Source organism: Contarinia nasturtii, unplaced genomic scaffold, assembly GCF_009176525.2.
Source record: "Contarinia nasturtii isolate CC-2019 unplaced genomic scaffold, AAFC_CNas_1.1 Cnas_scaffold_1240, whole genome shotgun sequence".
NCBI classification, from domain to species: Eukaryota; Metazoa; Arthropoda; class Insecta; order Diptera; family Cecidomyiidae; genus Contarinia; species Contarinia nasturtii.
The window spans coordinates 4,866,899-4,882,959 of NW_022198581.1; the positions used below are offsets into that span (position 1 = coordinate 4,866,899).

The 16,061-nt window shown below is 33.7% G+C and overlaps 3 protein-coding genes across 8 annotated transcripts in view; 2 read left to right on the top strand and 1 right to left on the bottom strand.

Annotated features, from left to right (window-relative positions):
• Nucleotides 1–240: 240 nt before the first annotated feature.
• On the bottom strand, nt 241–8,306 carry LOC116345160 (DENN domain-containing protein 1A). 6 transcript variants are annotated; one of them, XM_031774297.1, is made up of 10 exons: nt 7,782–8,304; nt 7,631–7,684; nt 6,788–6,949; nt 5,318–5,588; nt 4,932–5,246; nt 4,356–4,814; nt 4,085–4,117; nt 3,290–3,844; nt 1,682–2,254; nt 241–1,408 (listed from the first exon to the last, which is right to left on the bottom strand). In XM_031774297.1, the coding sequence occupies exons 2-10, from the start codon at nt 7,645–7,647 to the stop codon at nt 887–889; spliced, it is 2,907 nt and encodes a 968-aa protein (XP_031630157.1). In that variant the 5' UTR covers nt 7,648–7,684; nt 7,782–8,304; the 3' UTR covers nt 241–886. The 6 variants fall into 6 exon arrangements, with proteins under 6 accessions (XP_031630157.1, XP_031630156.1, XP_031630159.1 ...); XM_031774296.1 differs by having other exon boundaries at nt 7,631–8,304; XM_031774299.1 differs by having other exon boundaries at nt 3,686–3,844; nt 7,631–8,303.
• A 339-nt stretch (nt 8,307–8,645) lies between these two features.
• LOC116345414 (ribosome biogenesis protein TSR3 homolog) lies at nt 8,646–9,822 on the top strand. The gene is made up of 3 exons (XM_031774733.1): nt 8,646–8,983; nt 9,074–9,404; nt 9,516–9,822. The coding sequence occupies exons 1-3, from the start codon at nt 8,732–8,734 to the stop codon at nt 9,752–9,754; spliced, it is 822 nt and encodes a 273-aa protein (XP_031630593.1). The 5' UTR covers nt 8,646–8,731; the 3' UTR covers nt 9,755–9,822.
• A 1,111-nt stretch (nt 9,823–10,933) lies between these two features.
• Nucleotides 10,934–16,061, top strand: part of LOC116345413 — an 80,530-nt gene continuing 75,402 nt past the window's right edge. Inside the window, exons 1-2 of the mRNA XM_031774732.1 lie at nt 10,934–10,965; nt 14,039–14,989. Of these exons, the coding sequence (XP_031630592.1) occupies nt 14,772–14,989 (218 nt within the window). The 5' untranslated portion in view covers nt 10,934–10,965; nt 14,039–14,771. The remainder of the gene's footprint in view (nt 10,966–14,038; nt 14,990–16,061) is intronic.

A 16,061-nucleotide genomic window follows, 5' to 3' on the forward strand; every position in this document is an offset into this window, starting at 1 on the left:
AATACCATCACAAAAAAAAATCCTGTTCAACCAATTGCTAAGTGGTTTTATTTTCGTGTTTTTCATTTGTAGTAAAATATAAAAAAAAAAATCAATCGATTTTCTAGTCAAATCCGCACTCAAATAACGAACAAAAAAAGGTATCGCGAACAGAAAAAAATTCAACGTAATAATCCAAACAATCAAATCCTTCCATCCGCATGTCTTAATTTAAAATATATATATATTTGCAATATTCGATTAAATTCGTGAAAAAGCACGGAATCCCATTTTTTTTATTTGCAATCAAAATCGAATTAATCATTTTTGTTTCTTTTCTTTAAAAAATATCCCGAGGGCGCTCAACGCATTTTAGACTTTGAAAAAAACACGAGTAATTTCGAATATTGATTTTTTTTCTCTAATAAGCTAAATTGCAATCATACAATTTGACATTGTTTTTTATACTCGGAACTATGTCCAAGTTTACATATATCAATTATGTTTTTTATTTTTTTATTTTTCAATATCAAGCAATCGGTTTTTATCTCTTTCTTAAATTCTTGAAAAAGAAATGTCGCTAACTAAATACTAAAATAATAAGCATATACATCTCAATAATTTACAACACACAAAATAAGAAAATTTGTTTTTTTTACAGCGTCTTTTGTTTTTTATATTCTTGTAAGCAAATTCATTTCAAAATTTATAATTGCAAACATAGTGAGTCTAGTTGTTTCTTAAAATAAATAGTGAATAGTGAAAAAGACACATCGCTAATCATAAGAAATGTGTCCCATTTACTATTAACGATGCATTATAAGTGGCTGTTTTTCTTTTTTTTTTAAATATGATACAATTCGTCTTTTTTTGCACTTTCAATTCGAAAAATGTGTTGAACATGAATTCACTCAAATGTAGTCCAATTTTTATTGGTTTTTGGCTGTAAATCACCTCCATTCAATTGTAAACCATTCGTGCCATTTGTACGATTCGCATTTGGATTGCCACTTGCCAGCGTTGTAAATGTATTAATTGTGTCATTTGATGACACCGTTGATTTTGAATTCAATTTGAAACGGTCCAAGCCATATTTCCGCAACAATTCAATGTCATCGTCAATTTTTGTATTATTCATCGTATTTGCGGGAATCGCAGCTTTTTGCATGTAGCTTGGTATAAAATACGGATACATTGGATTGCTGAATGCTTGTGACCGACTTTGTGGTGGTGGTGGTGGTGGGGTCGGTTGAGCTACGCCTTTCGATGGTGGCATTGACGATGGAATTTGTGGTAAAATCACTGTCGATCTCTTCGGTACGGCCGGTATTTGTTTGGCATTCTGATTCAACGGATCAAAATCGTCCACCTCAAATGATGCCTCTCTTGAATCCAATTCAATAAGATCCGTTAATAATTCGGATTTTGCCTGTGTATGGAAAAATGTAGAGAGAGAGAGAGAGCATCAACCATGCGTATTATTTTTGATTTGTACTTAAAAAGAAGTCAATCAAACACCTCTTCAAGAAAATTTTGTTTTCATCAAAATTTTACTTGACACACACAGCCACATAAAAAAGCCAAATGAAAAATAAAATATTCATTAAAAGAAACGAAAAAAGCATGAAAAACTTATATTATATACAAATGAGAAAGGGAACGAGAGAAAAAAAGTGAAAGTGATCAAAAAAATCCGGCATACCTCGGACGTTTTCGATTCATTGGTCGTGTTCAATTTGTGAATTTGTGATCTTGGCGGCGGTGGGGGTTCGATTAATGATGTACTTCGGTTGACATTATTCTTATTCTGTAAATTCAACGAATTTATATTTTGTACAAAATTATTTTCGAAACCAATTCGATAGTTTGCATGCGATTGGGATGATGATGTGTTGACGGCGGCGGCAACAGTGGCGCTTTTGGTTTTGGTACGTGCAACTGGCACCGGTGCTGCATCGGTATGATCATCGGTATCAATAATAATTAAATGTTCACTAGTCGCAATGCGATTACTGCGCGGCGGTGGGTTTGTTATGCGTGGCGGTACCGGTGGCAATACATCCGGCGGCACATCAAAACTATTCGATGTACTATTCGAAGCCGATGAATCATTTCGCGCTTCAAGATAATAGTTCGATGATTCACCAACATCGTCCGATCCAACTGGTACGTTTGGTTTCGTTGTCAAATTATAATGCTGATGATCGGGTGTATTCACTAACGATCCACTGCGACTAGAACGTCTTGTATACTCCGTACTATTTACTGGCTTCAACTATATGGTTTATTTTGTTTGTTTTCAGTAATGATGATATATGCGGAAATATAATGGAAATAATGACACAATTATTTATTGTTTCATCAAATATTCCATGTGTTTATCAAGTCAATGAATTGCAATAAAATATCTCACATTTTTTACACATAAAAAAACGCTTTTCTGAAATGATTCTTTTGGGTAATTTTAAAGGGAAATTTCAATATTCATTTTTTTCATTATGTATATTTAAATCATTTTAATTTTTAAAACTGAAAAAGATTTTTTCAATTTTCTTAAATGTCTGGGCAATTTATCTGAGATATTTCTTAAAAGATTCTTGAGAAACACTGGAAATATTCTGAGAAATATGAAAAAAAAAAAAATGCGAAAAAATAACAATCAACCAACAGATTACGCAATTAAATGTAAAGCAAAACCAACAAAAAGACTTACATAAAAAGTATGTGAAATAAAAATAAAATTTTATAGAGCTATTGTTTAATGTCAATCTAAAAGTGCTATGATGTGCATATGTTCTTGTTTCTTCAAAATGAATGCATATTATTTGATGAAAGGTGCATGCAATTTTCTAATTAATAAAAATGCGATTGAATTCGATGTTCGTTTGATTTCAAATAAAACTGAAAGGAATGGTAGATTCGAAAGTAGAAAAATGGTGGTGCGCATATGTATGATGTGAGCAAAACAAAAACATCTATGAAAGGGTAAACGATAGTGAGACTAAAAAAAAGAAATTATTTGAGCAAAACCAGAAAATTTAACCAGATATAAATAAGTGGTAAAATTATTAGCTACGTAAAAGTACCAGCATAACCCATAAGTAAACAAAGTTATAATTATTGCAAACAGGATGCATCACATTCAAAGGGCCACAAATTTATGAAAGAAAGGAACAGAAGAAAAAATAGCTAATATATTATTGAATAAAATTGATTCAAACAACAATAACAACAACAATAAAAAAAAAAAAACAAAAGAAAAACGAACAAAAATGTATGTGTGATTGTTTGTCAATTCGGGGAGACTTACACTTCTATCGACCGTTGGTAATTTGAACAAGGCATGTTGTTGCAGTTCTTGCAAAATGTTCATTTCAGATGTCGATGATAGCGAACTGGTCGGACTTGAACTAACTGTAATTGGACTCTTACGACTAATGGCATTGCCGGCAATTGTTGCTTTCGAATTACCATTTTGGGCGAGTGTCGATGTTGGCATTGTCGCCATGGCAACAGCAGCATCATTACTGATACTGATGCTACTGCTGCTATTGTTGTTAATTGTTATGTTATTGTTGAAATGATTTGTTAAATTTGAATTGTTTATCATTGAATTTGAGGTTTGAAGCATTTTTGATGGTTTGCTGCGATGCGTGCTACTGTTACTAATTGAAATTAAATCACTCTGTGGTCTTTTTGTAAATACCGGCGAATTGGGTGCTGAATGATGTTGATAACCAGCTGATGATGCGGATGCCACCGAAACGGAACGTGATGATGAACTTCCTTTCGATGGTGTACGTTCGCTTAGTTTCAATTTTAGATCTTTGTATGCGGTTTTTACACCTCGACCACCTTGTTTCACCTGAAATAAGACATCATATATAATCGATTATACTATTTTCGTGTTAAATTCAATAAAAATAATTGAATACTCTATATTGTTAAGCTAATAAAATGTATAAATTCAACGCATATCTACTGAATGGTAGGTAAAATAGCAAACTTAATTATGTTACTCTTGTTTTCGATGATAGCATGCAATTTTATGAAATAACAAACAGAATATAAAAAGCAAAAGACGTAAAATGAAATCCCAACTCACCGACTGCACAGCAGATTTTACGGCTGGATTAGTCTGTAATATGAATAAAATGACGAAAAATAGAAAGACGAGTCTGTGTTAAAATGATCCAAAATATAGCAAAAGAGGAAAGAACATTTCCTCGAGACGAAACTAATTTTCAACAACGTATACATGAATTTCTCCACCATGATAAATGCGCATATATAGATAATACAAATGACATAACGGAAAAGGAGAAAAGCATTTTTTTAAAAAACCCATAGATGCGGAAAATGACAATTGCACTCACTTTATCCTTAACATTTCGTAGAAATGGTTTAATACGTCGTCTTGGTTTCTCGTGATGTCGCAATGTTTCCAATTCAAATTCGTCGGAAAATCCAAGACCGGTATTTAGCATCTCCAAACGTTCTTCGATAAATTGTTGAAAAATTTGCAATTCAAGCATATTCCGTAAGAATGGTCGCAAATGTGATGGTCGTGAATCGATAAACGTTTCGCGACACCATGTCAATTTAGAGCCTTGGCTAAATTTAATCGCATCTCGATAGCCACCGATTAATTGCACCAATACGCCAAGAAATATCTTTGACACTCGATCACCAATGTGATCATGTTGATTGCTCAATTGTTTCTTCAATTGTGACACTAATTCAGCCGGCATATTTTTGACATCATCAAATGGTGATTCAAAAAATTTATTATCACAGTTCAATATGACCACTTCGCCCAGTTCTTCTCGTGTCATCTATGTGGCGTGGTGCGAAATTGAAAAAAGAAAAGAAAAACAAAATGAATGATTATTTATGTGAATGGAATTGCCTTAGAGCTTATAATGAATGCAATGAAGATGAATGACAATTACCGTTTCCAATACTGCTTCGGGCACACCGATCAAGTATGGCATCGGAGCGCATAGAATCTCTTTCATTTTTAATGGTAAAATTGGTATGAAAATATGTTGCCAAACCATTGGATATAGAAATGCATGGGCCGCTTGTACGCTGCTCGATAAACGATCTAAACGCTGCGATGTAAAAATGATTCGTCGTTCGGCCAACATGGCCGAAAAAACGGCAATCATATTCTTTGGATCGACAAAATTATAATACAAATTCAAATTATGATTCTCTGGAATGCTGGGCAATTGAAACTGTGACGGACGTTGAAAGATAAAACTCTGCAATAATTGAATGAGAATAATGTTAAATTGTTGAATGGACATTCATTGTTTGCATTTGATAGACTTACATTCAAACCGGAATTGTAAAAGAGTTTCAAACATGCGCCGGGTTCGGGAACGCCTTTTGCATATGCTTCGGCCAAAAATGGTTGAAAATCATTCTTCGATGTTCGTTTCATTTCACCGAGCACATTTAAAAATTTCAAAAATGTATCATGCCATGGTAAATATGTGATGATTACCATTGCTGTTTGTGCTTTGGCATCGTGTCGACAAAATCCAAATCTCCATTTTGAATCAGTGCTTGTCAATACGAACGAGTATGTTTGAACTGACTCACTGCAAAATTTAGAATGAAAAAAAAAACAAAAACAAAAAACAAATGATAAAGAGGAGAAAATGAAAAACGGAAACAAAAATCCATATTTAAATCAAAGGATCATTAACATTGATTAAGGAATTTTATTAATGGGCAAGGTTGCCAGCCATTTCATGTGTGTGCGACTGTCTGAGTATTTGCATGTATCATCGCGATAAATGGAATCACCTGAATATCATCGACCGAATAAACAAACAACAACAAAATACCGCAAAATAAACACAAAGTTTTTTGATTGAATGAATTGATGCGCGCGGCATTGTACATATGGTTCAATTGAGCCCATAACGCAATGAATCGTGCAATGAATTATTCAAAGCAAAACTGTAATAGATATAAACTGAAATGACAAGGGATTTCATTCCGTTATACGGTTTATTTATGTTTGAATCGCGCGTGTGTGTGTGTGTGTGTCTGTCTTTTGATAGCAGTGTCCATGCAATCTATGCTTTCGAATTTGATTGCTCAAAAAATATATCGCAAATCCAATAATAATCACAATTTGACTTGCACCACATTTTACGATTCGCTTTTGTTGTTTTTCTTCTTTCTCTTCTGTTTTTGCTTCATTGTAAATAGCCAGTTATTATCATTTCCACAATTTCGCGCGATGACTAATGCATACATATGTGTGTGTGTTTCTTTGTATATAAAAGACATTCGATTTTGTAAACCTTTTATTTATACCAATTCGGTGAATGACGAATGCAACAAAGAATCTCTTTGTATAATTCGAAAACACTATCCGTTCGTATAACTCATTAAATGAAGGAAAAAAAAGGTTGAAGACTATTACACAAATGAGAAGAAAAAAAAACACACACACACGAGAGCTACAGAAAAACCATTCGCACCAAGTGTCGAGCACATAGGAGCCGTCAAGTCAAAAACAAATAGTAGTACTGTAATTTGCGTATTGTCTTACATATAGTCATTTATTACGTTGCATGTACCAACACATTATACCACACACGGGCGTGTTTTTTTTTTGCGCAAAAATTCACAAAAAAAAAAAAACGAGATTTCAATGAGAGCACACACGAAATAGCAAAACAACACACGCCAAAGGCAAAAATACAGATCGATCGCAAAACGGTTTGAAGAACTTTCCACATTTTCGTAACTATTGCGGTGAACGTAAATGAAAAATAGCACTTACTTTAAAAACTGACATGGATAGGCAAATTCTGGGATTTTCGTTATGATTTCGGGATCTTTAAAACGTTCTGGGAAGCTTTCGACAATGACACCAGATACTTTTTCGCCGATCGCTGTGGGTGATATCTCACACCAATACTCGAACAGCTTCTGTACATTTTCTCTGTGGAAAAAAAAAAATAAAATAAAGAAAAGGCATTGAAACAGTGATGAAAGTGAAAACACCCGAAATTGGTCGATTGATTTCTTTTTCACTTAACAATTCGTCATTTGTTTGTTTCACTAATAACAGGCTAACCAAACACGGAACAAAATCACGAAATCGAATTCGAATTGCATTGTGAATGAAAATTATTGATTTCTTTTTTTCATTCTCTTTCTCGCTCGCTCTTTCTAACTGTATTTGTCTGTTTTCTCCAATGCAATTGTTGTTGTGCAACAATCTGTTAAATTGCAAACACCCCAAAAAAAGGCATCCGACTTGTGTGACAAATAAGGAAGACGAAAATTAAACAAAAACAACGATAATAATGATACTAAGCAAACAATTTCACGGATATGTCCAAAAGGCACACTCGATCAATGAAATGTTTTGCTCTATCAAAATCTCATCACAGACGATATGCGTCAAATAACGCTTATACATATCGTTTTTGTTTCGTATGTGTCGCACAATCATTAAATGAATGAAATTTATATAAATGATTAGCCCTTTTCACACTTTATTTTAGCAAAATTGCGTCTATAATTTTGATGAATTGTCCCACATTTTCCAATTGAATAAGTTAAAACATATTATTTTTCGTAATTGAAATAAAATCGAAAATTATAAATAAACACTCACTTAAACCGTGTATTCATGTCACTAATTTAAATATTCAATCGAATCACACATTGTCTAATTCGATAAAGTAAGCAAAATTTAAAAAAATTATTTTGATTTATTATTTTTTTCTTTTGCTGATATTTTTCTTTTTTGGTTGCAACATACAGACCCAATCAGAATAATATATGTATTTTATTTTGTGTATATTGTATCTATCTCTCCCCCCGTTGTTATTGTGTATATATTCTCTGAGTGAGTCTGCTTGCGATTTTTGTGTACAGCTCTCACTGTGCTTTCAAATCCACTGATTCACGTTCGTAAGTTGTTGTTTTTTTTTCTTCTCTTTTTCTTCTTCTTCTTTTTCGTTCGTCTGTTTCTCTCTGTGTGAGTGTGTGTTCGATTCAACTCCCGTCTTAGTGCGACAGAAAATATTGACATTGGTTCAATGTATTATTATTATTGTTGTTGCATTCACTGCGTCGCTATATGTTTGCAGTACAAGATGATACATGTGTTTGGGCTTGATTTACGCATGTAGTTGTGCGAGACATAAAATCAATGTGTGCATTTATGAAATGTCATAATAATAAAACATTGCACGATTCACTAAATGATTGATTTTCTTTTTTTTTTAATTTTTATGAAATGTTTCGCCTTTATTATTTGTTTCGTTGATTTTTCCAAGAATCGCTCACAATTAACGTTCTTCGCTGATAATTTCCGATGATAAACTGTACAAATATTCTGTTGACGGTTGATTTGTTATCATATCAGTGGATTGATGTAAATGTCAAATTTTCAACCAATTAAAAATCATTTGTTCAATGAAAATTGCTGAAATTTCCATTCAAAATATTGTATCTGTCAATTTAAAGGAAAAATAATCGAAAAAATCACATACATTCATTCAAAATTCAAAAAATCTTTGCACAAAAATTGGAATTTTTCATTTCGATTGAATATTATCTACATTTAAAATGGACAGAAGACCGGCAGCGCCAATTTGACAGCCGTATACATAGTTTTATTCTGACATTTATTGTCAAATCATCGTGTGCACACATGAACATGTGTTGTTGAAAAACAAATGAGTTTACATTTATAGAATTGTTATTGAAAATGAATCGTGCAAAATCGGGTCGTGGTTCAAGCGGTAGTGGTGCAAATAATCGTCGAAATAAAAAATATGCCAAACAATCACATCGAAATGTTGATCGAAAATTGGCTGAACGAGCGGCCGATTTAAAATTACAATCAAATACATCATCCAGCGAAAATGGATCGTCGTCTTCTTCGTCGGGCTCCGAATCAAGCTCAGATGATGACGACCAAGGTACTGCGCCCACTTTTAATGTTGCCATGTGGGATCTTGTAAGTGCATTCAATTTCTATAACATAAACATCATATTTGTTATATGTTTGAAAATAATTGGTATCTTTCTTCTCTTTTTTTTCGGTCAGAACCATTGCGATCCGAAAAAATGTTCGGGACGAAAATTAGCACGACATGGTTTGATCAATAATTTACGATTGGGTCAACGATTTCCGGGACTTGTACTGACGCCAGTCGGAACGAATTGTGTAAGTCCAGCCGATAAGGAAATTATCCAAGCGTCCGGTTTGGCTGTGGTCGATTGTTCATGGGCTAAATTAGATGAGACTCCATTTGATCGCATGAAAACGCCACATCCACGATTGCTACCATTTTTAGTTGCTGCAAATCCAATAAACTATGGTAAACCATGTCAATTGAGTTGTGTTGAGGCCATTGCGGCCGCTCTTTATATCATTGGTGAGAATGTTTCTGTTTTTTTTTTTACAAAATGGTTGCATTTTTTTACAGAAATTCAATCGAACAAATTTGGTTGTAATGTGATTTTTTTTTTTGTTTGTCATGTCGTAGGATTGAAAAGCGAGGCCAAGTGGTATTTGAGTAAATTTTCTTGGGGTCATTCATTTTTGGAGCTCAATGATGAATTATTGGAAAAGTATTCGTCGTGCACATCAAGCAAAGAGATTCTCGAGGCTCAAGATGAGTATCTGCGAAAAGCTCAAGCCGAAAAAGATAAAAGCCGTGATGAATTCTTTCCGACATCGTCCGAAAGCAGCGACGATGAAAAAGAAGAGGTGAATGCATCTTAAAATCATCATATGAATCATTTAAAATGTCCTTTTTTAAAAAAATAAATAAATATATTATGGATATTGTAGTGTGTAAATATTTACCTTAAATGTATGAAGAATAAACTACATTTTGTTATAAAGATATTTCATTTGATTGGGTCCAAATGTTTACAGAAGAATGTTGTTTTTTATGGTATATACATTGTAGAAGGCATTGAACGTTAAATCGTATTGAATGATTTTCATGTGTATCGATGATTACGCGAAAAATCTCAAAGAATCTCTTGTGTATGCGATTGCGGTCGGCGAAGAAAACCACGAGCAGCAAGAAAAGGCACAAAGAGAGAACGAGACGAGAGAATAAAAAGGTTGATTGCCAACAAGAAAAGGCAAAATCTCATTTGTATGTTTTGTGTTCACACATAAATTTATCAGCCATCATAAAAATATCACTTCATCCATGACAATTGTGTTCATTATGTTGTATATGTGTGTTTTTTTTCTCGCAAAAACCAAGTGATCATCTCCATTTGAATTTGGATATTTGTGTGAATGCGCCAACACATAACACTCATCTTTGGAGTTTATTCTCGGAAATTATGGTTTTTACTATTAAAAAAAAAGGTAAATTGAATTACTTATATGCACTAATTTCAGATGTGAAACATTGTTGTTGATGTTACACGGCTTGTTCGATCCGGTCTTTGGTTATTACATGTACCTGTATGAGTCATTTATGTTGTTTTGTTTCGTTGTCGATGTTCCGTTTGCCGCCGTATTCATTGTTTTGTGGTGATTTTCCGTACAATGTGTGAGCGTCCGTCCGTCCGTCCGTGTGTGTGTATGTGTGAATCAAAAAGAACATTCAGAACAATAAAAACAAAAAACGCGCAAAACAGTTCATAACACAGCGGCGGCATTTGATATTGAACGCAACAGACAAAGATGACTATATTATAGTATATATATATGCCTGCATATATAGGCAAAGAATTGTATGTGTGCGTGTCTCGTGCTTCTGATGAAGATAGTATGTGCGCAACGAGGCTTATATACACGAGAATATACACGAGTAAAAGATGGAAAAAGAAGAAGAAGAAATAACAACGGTGGCAGCATTGTTGCCTATGCTATATGTACGATATGTTTGTGTGTCACACACTAAATTCTTATTCTCTCGCTCTCAGTTGTTTGATTGACTTCAGCGGTGAGTGTACACAAAACACAATGTGAGTGCGCTTAACTTTATCACATTTCGACAATTCATTATAAATTTAAAACACCGATTAAGTGTGAAATATTTTTCGCATTTCGTATCATTTAATCCAGAGCAAAATAATCATAATTGAGTCGGCAAACAATAACGATACGCACACATACACATTTATGTTTTGTCAGTTTGTTGACGCACTCTGCATTTGTATATAAACTACACAGTTTAGATTATTTTTTTTTTTAGAATAATGTGTCAGAAAATTCCTCGACTATTCAATTTATTGGAATTGTTTGATTGAAAAATGAAACATTGATTCGTTCTGTGATGTGATGAGGAATATGAGTGAACAGTGTTTGTGTTAAACAGTTTTTTTCGCTCTTCAAAATGACCAACGAGCCATTTTAATTAACGTATAACATCAACAACGTATCAAAATTACAAGTGTTTGCATTGGCTTTAAACGAGCAAAACAGTGTTTCGTTTGTTGTTGGTACTTTTTTCTTTTAAATTTGCATTATGTGTGACATAATTTCATTGGATTAAATTGAGCGAATGAATGTTAGCGAGAACGAGGGAGATATAGAGAAAGAGCAATGTATGATTTGTTTACTCTTTTGCCTGAAAGTGCAGTACCGAAAACAACCAGACCAAACACGATTTTGTGTTTTGCGCGTAAATTGTCTAATGCCGTTTTCCTATCTCACTCTGTCGCTATCTCTGGTTAGCGTCATCAGTGATTATTACACATATTCTATATGACAGCTGATGTAATCTCATGATAATTAGCCAAAATAGATAGACGATGAGAGAGAATATATAAAAAAAACCGTTTTACAAATCAACACTTGCAACAAATAGTTGCCATAACATGTATACTAACAATTCAACCTTCAAACCACGTTTTTTGACGCGTTATTTTGTTCCCCTAAGTACATGACACCGCTTAAGTTGCATTTTTGTTGCCGTTCTCGTTTGTCGTACTGGTTTTTTTTATATTTCTATTTATTGTTCAAATCCGTTCGAATTTCGAGCTACTGTAGTTTTGTGTGCGGAATCCAATTGCAAATTGTTCCAAGAAATTGGCGAAGACTCAAATACGGGTCGAAAATCACGTGAATATAAGTTTCAAGTGTTTTTCAAATGCAATTCGTGCAAAAGAAAGAGAATGAAAGTTGTTTTTTTTTTATCTTTTAGTTGTTTTTAATAAAATTCCAACATTCTATGTGCGTGATTCTTTGATGATAGTATACAACCGACTCTCAACTGCTATCAGTAAATCAAAATAGGAAAAATAAAGAAAAATGAAGATTTTAATAGAAAAATAAACAGAAAGTTCGTTAGTTTGTATACATGAACAGGAGCATCGTTGAATAATAAAATCGGAGAAACAGAAGACAAAAAAATCCTTAGCACAATCTTTATTCAGGCTCGCGCCCGGACAATTGATGAAGACATGTACCATGTTCGCATCTAAATAACATTTATATAGTTTTGTCATTTTGTGATTTACACATATGAGAGAGAAAAATGGAGCCAAGAACAAAAAAAAAGCCCGCTAGCATACAAATGGAATTCTTATGCGTACCAAACAACACAAGATGATGATGACAACAACGAAAAAAAGAAGAAGAAGAATCACCTCGAATTAACGAGGATAACACAGAAAAGTCAAATCAACAATACTGTTTTACGTTGTTTTTCACTTTAAAAAACATTTTCTTTCTTTTCTCCGCTCGCTCTCTTTCTCTTTTTTTTATGGTTTGCTGGTTCAGTGTGTTTTCAGTTAGTTATATTGTTCCTGTGTGCTCAATTTCTCTCGCTATATGCCGTAAATCGCCATTGTACATGCTGGGGCCATTGTTGTCACTTGTATGTTTTGCTCGACTTGTTGGCAATGGTGTGTGTACATTATTCTTCGTCGTCTCTGTTTTTTTATTATTATTATTTTTATTATTCGCTGATTATATTCTTTCTCTCATTCTGGTGCGAGTTTTCCAGCATTCAAATACACATGCACACAAAATGATAGTTTATGAAGAACGGTGTACGCGACAGTGGTGTACAGTGCGATGTGTGTATTATACACATATCGTTTTTTTTCCTTCTTCATTCGGTTGTGTTCTGTTTATGGCATATAGATTCGGAGAAGCGTCGAAAGGTTAAAAACGATAAAGTGCTTCTTCTTAGTGACGATGATTGTAAGAAGAACGGTAGTCGGGTTTAGATATGCCATCCGCATAACCGGCAAACACCATACATACACATATGAAATGTAGCACCACCATCAACATCACCAACAGCAAAATAACAAGATACCATCAACCTAACACCGTCAAAAGATGAAGGAAAAGTGAAGGAGAGAGAGAAAATTGTAGCAACAATCATTTTATGCACGTTTATTCGATTCGTATGAAAAAAATTCCGCAGAGAGAAAAAGAAAATGTTTACGTCGTTTGGTCGGTTTGACTGTTTGCAAAGTACGAACAAAACAATTCCCTTTATTGACCATTTCACTTCCAAAATATCGGGAACATTTTCAATTCTTTTATATTTTATGTTCACTGCACGAACGTGATCTGTACAAAATCCCGTCCATCTCATTTGCTCCGCTTAACAAATCATGTCCCCGCCATTTCTACAGAACGAATACAAATTTTTTGAAGAATTTTGTTGACGTTCATCGTTTGAACTTTTTGAATGAGACGGTACCGGCTAAAAGTTTGACACCATCGATTTTCACATACATTGAATGAAGAAAATGTTCAGTGACTTTGTAATGGCATGCAAATCAAATTATTATTAATAATATATTCAACATGATTTTGTTGCATATGAAACTGAATAACCATCAACGGCATGCCATTTCAAAGCGCATTTCCTCTGTATTTTTGACTCTTTAATTATAAATAAATTAAAGTTCAACTACCTACCAAAAATTAACCAATTTAAATGTCTTGAAATATGATTTAACAACGCACACAACTTCTCAATTCATACGAAAATCAATGAATGTACTTAAACTTCTAGCCGCTACTGTATACTATACTACATTTAACAACGTTGCACATCAATTTTATATTTTGCAGATCGTTTTTATTTGAATGACATGAAAATGAGTAATCACTAGCGAAGACACGTTATTTACGAGCATTCTCGTTTTGTTATTGTTGTAGTTGAGAAAAATAATTTCAGTTCGGTTAACATCGTTTTATCAACCATTGTGACAATTTTATTGCAACGGGACAATTCTGTTTCATTTTATGTGTTCAATTATTTTCAACGAATGAAATACGAACCAAACTAACAAAAAAAAACATCATCATCTATTTGCCGTGTGAAAAGTGTGCAGGCGCAGAATAAAGTGTTTGAATTCCAAATTGAATCGGATTATAAATCAAGAAACAAGTGACTAATACTCAAATGAATAATAACAAAACAATTTTTTCTGCAGTGCTAATATTTTTGAACACAGTGTTTTCTCTTTCGTGCTCTGAATCTAAATAAAACTAACTGCGTTGAAAGGCGAATATCGAATTCAATTGGAAGCTCGGATAGTAATCGGTCGTTAAATAAAAGAACCCACTTGTTTAATACATTTAGTGGAATTGACTTACTCCGAAAAGACGTGCATTTTCATCACCTTGACCATTCTACATTGAAAGAAGAAGAAAAAAAAGTAACAAAAGATAGACAAATATAAAAGTAACAGTGTATAATATCAACAACGAATCCATTTTGAATTTGTCCACGTGAATCATAACGTGATCAGAGCAATTACAATAAAAAAGTGAGAGAAAAAAAAGAATCGAATTAAGAACGATGGAAACGTCGACCAGTGAAACGGATTTTGCTCGCAATATCGTTTGCACCGATACACAAACGGAAAATTTTGAAATTTATCGCTCATTTTTGGAATATTTTGCGGAAAATGTTGATCCAACGGATCAATTGCCGGTACGCGTGCCAAATTATACACTCGAAGAAAATGAAATATCCGGAGCTGTTATCGACTGGATGATTCAATATTTGGGCGATAAGTAAGTTGTTCATATTTATATATTACATGAGTAGACATGAGATCATTATATAATCAAACACTTAACACTAATACGACAATATACGTCGGAGAGGGTGTCAATTTCAAGTTTCATTTTCGTTCTTGCCAATAGACGGAAAAATCTAATCATATTCATGTGGTAAATCGTGGTCTCAGCATGTTTGCTCATTAACAGAAACAACACTCGCTCTCTCTCCCGCTCCCGGAGAAAGAGAAAGAAAGAAAAAATCACAATAAAATCAATATGCCCTGCATTGAGTTATTGAGTTAAACATCCTTTCAATTTGGAATAGATTTTGTCAACACGACAAAATCTAATGCTCTTGTCAAACGGCGAAACATTCGAAAAACATTGGCATTAGAATTCAAGAGCTGCACAGTATGTGTAATACAAAATTGTGCGTTCGTCTGTATTTTTAGTTTTAATTCGATTGACACGCAATCTCTACGCATATCTCTGTGTCTCCTAGTGTGCGAGCATTTTCGTTTGAATGACCGAATCTCTGTGAGTATGAGAGTGCACTCGCCTAGCGGATAGATCGCATATGTAACGATAAAAATAATTTATTTATTTACATTCTAGACCGTAACGCATCTATGCATCGTTTTGACGATACTCATTTTCAGAAGTCATATTATGTTTATGAATTGCCATTGCGTTACACTGTGTGTTTCACACACTCACATAAATCGTATTCAATTTAGCAGAGGGCGAAGTCATTGATGCCGATCGTAAAAATGCGTCGATTTGTTGTTTTTCTCTATTTTCACTGTCTTGTAGTAAATGAAAATGATTGTAAATGATGGTGGTGGTAGTTTATTCTTCTTCATATATTACGATTCGTCGGCAAATTGCATCCGACTCTTGAATTGAATCGTCTACTATATCAACAGACCAAAAGGGGAACAACGAAAACTGTTTTGGTTTTATCATTTTGCTAGCGTTTTTTTTTCGGGCGGTTTATGTTTATCTCTATATCATTCGACATGTAAACAACGCGTACAAACATACTATATTATATTAACGCTGGCTATGAGAAAATGAATATGAT